General features: G+C 45.9%; 1 protein-coding gene across 1 annotated transcript in view; it reads right to left on the bottom strand.

Annotated features, from left to right (window-relative positions):
* Window positions 1-5,249, bottom strand: part of DZANK1 (double zinc ribbon and ankyrin repeat domains 1) — a 59,917-nt gene that overhangs the window by 26,521 nt on the left and 28,147 nt on the right. The window contains exons 11-12 of the mRNA XM_015410560.1: window positions 4,833-4,922; window positions 2,613-2,735 (exon numbers count right to left, since the gene is read on the bottom strand). Coding sequence (XP_015266046.1) covers window positions 2,613-2,735; window positions 4,833-4,922 — 213 coding nt within the window. The remainder of the gene's footprint in view (window positions 1-2,612; window positions 2,736-4,832; window positions 4,923-5,249) is intronic.

Here is a 5,249-nt window from a genome sequence, read left to right as displayed (position 1 = left end):
CCCTTCACTACCCAAAGGAGTCGCAGAGCAGCTTACAAACTCCTTTCCCTTCCCCTCCCCACAACAGACACCCTGTGAGGGAGGTGGGGCTGAGAGAGCTCTGACAGAAACTGCTCTTTTTCAAGAATAGCTCTGACAGAACTATGGCTTGACCAAGGTCATCCAGCAGGTGCAAGTGGAGGAGTGGGGAATCAAACCCGGTTCTCCCAGACTAGAGTCCGCCCACTTAACCACTACACCAAACTGGCTCTCCATGAGAGCAACACTCCAGGAACATCTTCTCAGTTGCCACTCACTCTGACCCCACCACCTACCACTGCTGAAAGGGAGGAAGGTTTTTCCCCTCCATCTTGCTGAGGTGGTCAGTGAGTGGAGAGGCTGCCAGGTAGAAGGAAGGAGGGAAAGTTGAAGACTGGGGGCAGATAAAGGTAGATTGGCTGGTGGGTGGGAAGTAGAGTAGGAAGAAGGGAAAGGGGAGAGACTGTGGGGACTTTCAGGGAAAGGAAAGTGGAAATAGAGGGGAAGGGGAATGAGATGTGTCCCCTGAAAATTCTTGAGGGTCCTCTGTTTATCTAACTTTAATTCTTGGCATAATATGAACCCTCAGGAATTTTTTTAACAAGGATGGAGATATATAATATGGAATTATAATATGGAATTATAAAATTGTGGGAGAGACCACCATTATTGGAGATTTTTTCACATCAGATACTTAGGAAATACAGTGCTTTAAATGCAAAAAAACAGCATTTGACTTTATACTGAGCACTTAACACCTACTTGGTAGTTTAATCAATAAAATGTATTCCTCATTAGTAAATCCATAAATTGCTTCTTTAAGTTACATTAGAAAATGGAATAGGGATTTACAGATCAATATTGATTTGGAGGTGGATATGGAATTGTACTGTACCTAAACATCTCTATGCGTTTAAAAGAACATTTCTTTTGTAGCTTTTTTCATTGGTATTTCACTCCAGATAGGTTAGCCACCATATACAGAAATAGAAGGGAACCAGTGATGGCAGGGTAGCTCACTATGGCATATTTTCCACACCTTTTTGGTCACATCCAAACATTTATTCGCTTTGGAAAATTGTGATTCAGTATGTTCATGAAGCGCTGGGTTGTAATATACCCTACTGGGTTATTTCGAAGGTCTCATTGCTTTTTCAGAGCTCATTTATCACTCTGAAAAACTTTTGAACATTTATTGCTGCTAAACTGGCCATAACAGCAAAATGGGAAAAAGTGAATGGTTCTGGTGTGTGTTTAATATTGCAATATTAACTAGATTAACATTATCAAAGGGCTCAGAGAAATAATTTTCTATATTTAGCTAGGTCCGAATGTTGCATATTGTTTATAATGTTGTGGAGTACTAAGGTAAGAGAGAAAGTATTTCCTTACACATTTTATGAGTTTTAATGCCTTTTTGTGTCTTTCTGTAACTGGGAGTAAGAAACATGTTAGGTTATGTATGTTATATTTTGATCTAATAAAAATAAAGTAAAAGATTTAAGATCACTAGGTTCAGAAGCTCCAGAGGGGTTAGCCGTGTTAGTCTGTTGCTGCAAAATAGTAAAAAGTCCAGTAGCACCTTTAAGACTAACAGACTTTATTGTAGCATAAGCTTTCAGGATTTAAAAGTCACAAAAACCTATTCTTCAGTATGCCTCTGAAGAAGTGTGCATCTACTTCTTATACCCAGAATTAAATGCTGTTGGTCTTAAAGGTGCCCCTGGACCCAAACTTTGCTCTTCTGCTTCAGACCAACATGGCTGCACACCTGGATCTATCTGAAGAGGGGTGCATGCACATGATAGCTTATACCCGGAATTAAAGCTTTGTTGGTCTTAATGGTGCCACGGGACTCAGACTTTATTCAAAAACCCTTTCTGCCCCTCTTTCAACGTGGAATAAGAGAAAACAGTACAGCACTTATTTATAGATGGCACTAACTCCAGTGAAGTTACCTAAAATTAAAGGCAGAGACCGATTTCCCACAAGCGCTGCTCCACGCTCGCTCTTCCCTTTTGCCCCGATGGTACGTGTCAATTTCACACAAGCTGCTGCGCGGCCTCGCATTTTGCCCCGCAGCTTTGCATGATTTTTCCTGCGTCTACTCAATCCTGTTTTTTGAGGATTGAGTAGACACGGGGGAAATCACACAAAGCTCTGGGGCAAAATGCGGCCACGCAGCATCTTGTGTGAAATTGACACATACCATCGGGGCAAAAGGGAGGAGCGTGCGTGGAGCAGCACTTGTGGGAAATCGGCAAGAGTCTCTAATATTTTCTGGAGATACAGTGAAAATCTGGATTGCCTTTCATATCTGGGGAACATCCAGATGTGAGCAAATATTGCTAAAATATGCTTAACATTGTATGTGAATGTTGCTTATAAAGTTCCATGTACCCTGATAAAGTTTTATTGGGCCATAGGCAAAAAAGAAAAGTAAATATTTGGTAAGGAATTTCATAGTAGCGGCTAGATTACTTTGTCCCAAAGTTATGCAGGGCTGAGCCTAGAGCATTTCTGATCCTGAAGGAAATTTGGCCGCTCCGGCTCGAATGACATACATGCAAAACTCCTCAGGAGACTCATGATACCTTCGCTCCACACCAGCCGCAGAACTGAGCATCCTGGTCATTAGCCTGGCCGCATTTTGAACAGGATGTGGTTTTTCTCCGGCGACTGGACAGCGGTGGGGGCGCTTCTCTACTAAATGCAGGCTAAAAACAAACAATAGTTACTATGAGAAAAAAGAGAAAACATTTATCTTATCAAGAAAAACCCACAAAAATCCACCTCCATAGGACTGAATGAGCTCAGGAGGATGGCTCAGGCTAGCCTGATCTGGTCAGGTCTTGAAAACTAAGCATGGTCAGCCCTGGTGAGCATCTGGAGGGGAGACCATCAAAGAACTCCAGGAGGGCAGTGGCAAACCACCTGGGTTAGTCTCTTGCCTTGAAAACCCTACAGGGTCACCATAAGTTGACTGTAACTTGACGGCACTTTACACACACACACACACACACACACACACACACAGAGAGAGAGAGAGAGAGAGAGAGAGAGAGAGAGAGAGAGAGAGAACACTTGCATTGAAGATTCCAGAAGGCAATCTTGAATCTGAACCTGATGAAAACTATAGAAACCAGGGGTCATTTCCTGCAGGAGCGCACAGGAGCGGAGCTCCGGCAGTAAAGAGCCCAGGGGTCGGGCACATGCAACAAGCCCCGCCCCCTGCCCCCTGCCCCCGCTTTTTTGTTTGTTTTGTCGTTAAGTCACAGCTGACTTATGGTGACCCTGTAGGGTTTTCAAGGCGAGAGGTGTTCAGAGGTGGCTTGTCACTGCTCGCTTTCTCCTGCCCATGCCGCATGCCCACCTCCCTCCCTCGATGGCTTTCTTCCAGGAATGTGGCCCAGGGCTCCTCTGAGGGCTTCCCACTGCCAGTGCCGTGGTGGTGGGGCTTTGGCGGCCCCCTGTATGGCAGGAAAGGAGGTCCAGGGCGCCTAGGCCATGTGTCTGCCTCCCCCCTGACAGCCTTCTGGGAACGTGGCCCAGGGCTCCTCTGAGGGCCTTCCACAGCCAGTGCCATTGGGGACTTCAGGGGCCCCTTCTATGGCAGGGAAGGAGGTCGGGGGGGGGTCAATCCCAGGCCACATGTCCACCTCTCACCCAGTGCCATGGGGGTGCTGTGAGGGGCCCCTTCCTTCCTTCCCTCTCTCTCCATCTATTTGCTTTCTTTCCACATCTCCTTCCTTCCTTCCTTCCTTTGTTTTTTTTTTTAAATGTAGACTTGCTCACAACTTTAATCCTAGTAGGTCTTTTGGCTCATGAAGTGGAATTTTGGCCCACAAGATTCTGCAGCTTAGAGGGAACATTGCGAGTCCCATCCATATGCTCGCCAGGGCTGACCCTGCTTAGCTTCCCAGATCGGCAAGGTCAGGCTGGCCTGGGCTGTCCAGATCAGGGAGGAGGGTGATAGGGGCTTTCAAAGGGGATAGGTTCCATTGTATTTACCACGGCTATTTGAAAAATAATTCCTAATTGTTTTGTTTGTAGTGCATCCAGCCCACCTCTCCACTGCTGCTGGGTGGCCTTAAATAGGCTAGTCATGGATATTCTCTTTTATCCTTTCTTTTATTACTGTGTTTCAGTTAAACCACTTAACTAGTTTCACTGAAGCTACTGAGGAATCTAAGCATTTCTTACTGGTGCAGCATCTTCTCAAAAATAAGAAACCTATTTTCACTCTAGAGATCATATAAGAGCCAGTTTGGTGTCGTGGGTACCTTAACGAGGGAATCTTATATTCCCCCTGAAACCTGGATCTTTCATTTCCAGAACTTGTACCATGATAATCATACCCCCTCCTTTATGTCCACAGTTTTCAGTGACCTGCCTAGCTGGCCCTCAGTCTCCCCAGCAGAGATCTCAGCACTGATAGGCCAACTTAAAAGAGGAAAGGCCCCCGGCCTTGATGGAATCCCTCCTGAGTTTCTGAAGGAAAATATGAATTGGTGGGCACCCTTCCTAGCACACCTTTTTACCTATATCGATAGAACAGGGAGGGTGCCAAGCGAATGGGGGGAGGCGGTGGTTGTTCCTATCTATAAAAAAGGATGCCTGGATGCCATGAGCTTGGCATTAACCCCTTCAGGTCTAATTCCATCATGCCAAATTAGACAGCACTTTAAGTAGTATTTAGATCTCTCATCCAAACAGTGGGGACTGCAAACTGTATTGCCAGCCAGCTCTGGTGTTTCAAAATGGAACACACAATTTTCAGGTGGTTGAAGAGGAAATCTGAAGCAGCATCCTACCGTTTGTGCTTCAGGAAGCGGGCTCTCACAGATCACACATTGTCTGACATGAACTGGATTTCCTGCACACGCCAAGCATACCACACTTTCCTTCAAAATATAGGAAAAGCAGGTTTCACCACAAATTGTAAAATGAGGATGCCAGGAAATTAGAAGTGAGCAGTGACTCAGGAAAGCTCATCCCCTGTCACAAATTTTGTTAGTCTTTAAGGTGCTACTGGACTGTTGCTCTTTTCTACTGCTACAGACAAACTAACATGGCTACCCAGGGGTCATTTCCTACAGGAGCGGAGCTCTGGCAGTAAGGAGCTCAGGGGGGTGGGCACATGCAACAAGCCCTGCCCCCTGCTCCCAGCAGCCCTCAGTCGGGCCATGAGGAGCAAGAAGCAGCCAGGGAAGTTGCAGAGCCCCCCCCCC

The sequence above is a fragment of the Gekko japonicus genome, unplaced genomic scaffold (genome assembly GCF_001447785.1).
Source record: "Gekko japonicus isolate JY-2015 unplaced genomic scaffold, Gekko_japonicus_V1.1 scaffold3457, whole genome shotgun sequence".
Classification (NCBI taxonomy): Eukaryota; Metazoa; Chordata; class Lepidosauria; order Squamata; family Gekkonidae; genus Gekko; species Gekko japonicus.
Note: the sequence above shows the minus strand (reverse complement) of the source record. Positions and strands in the feature narration are given on the sequence as shown.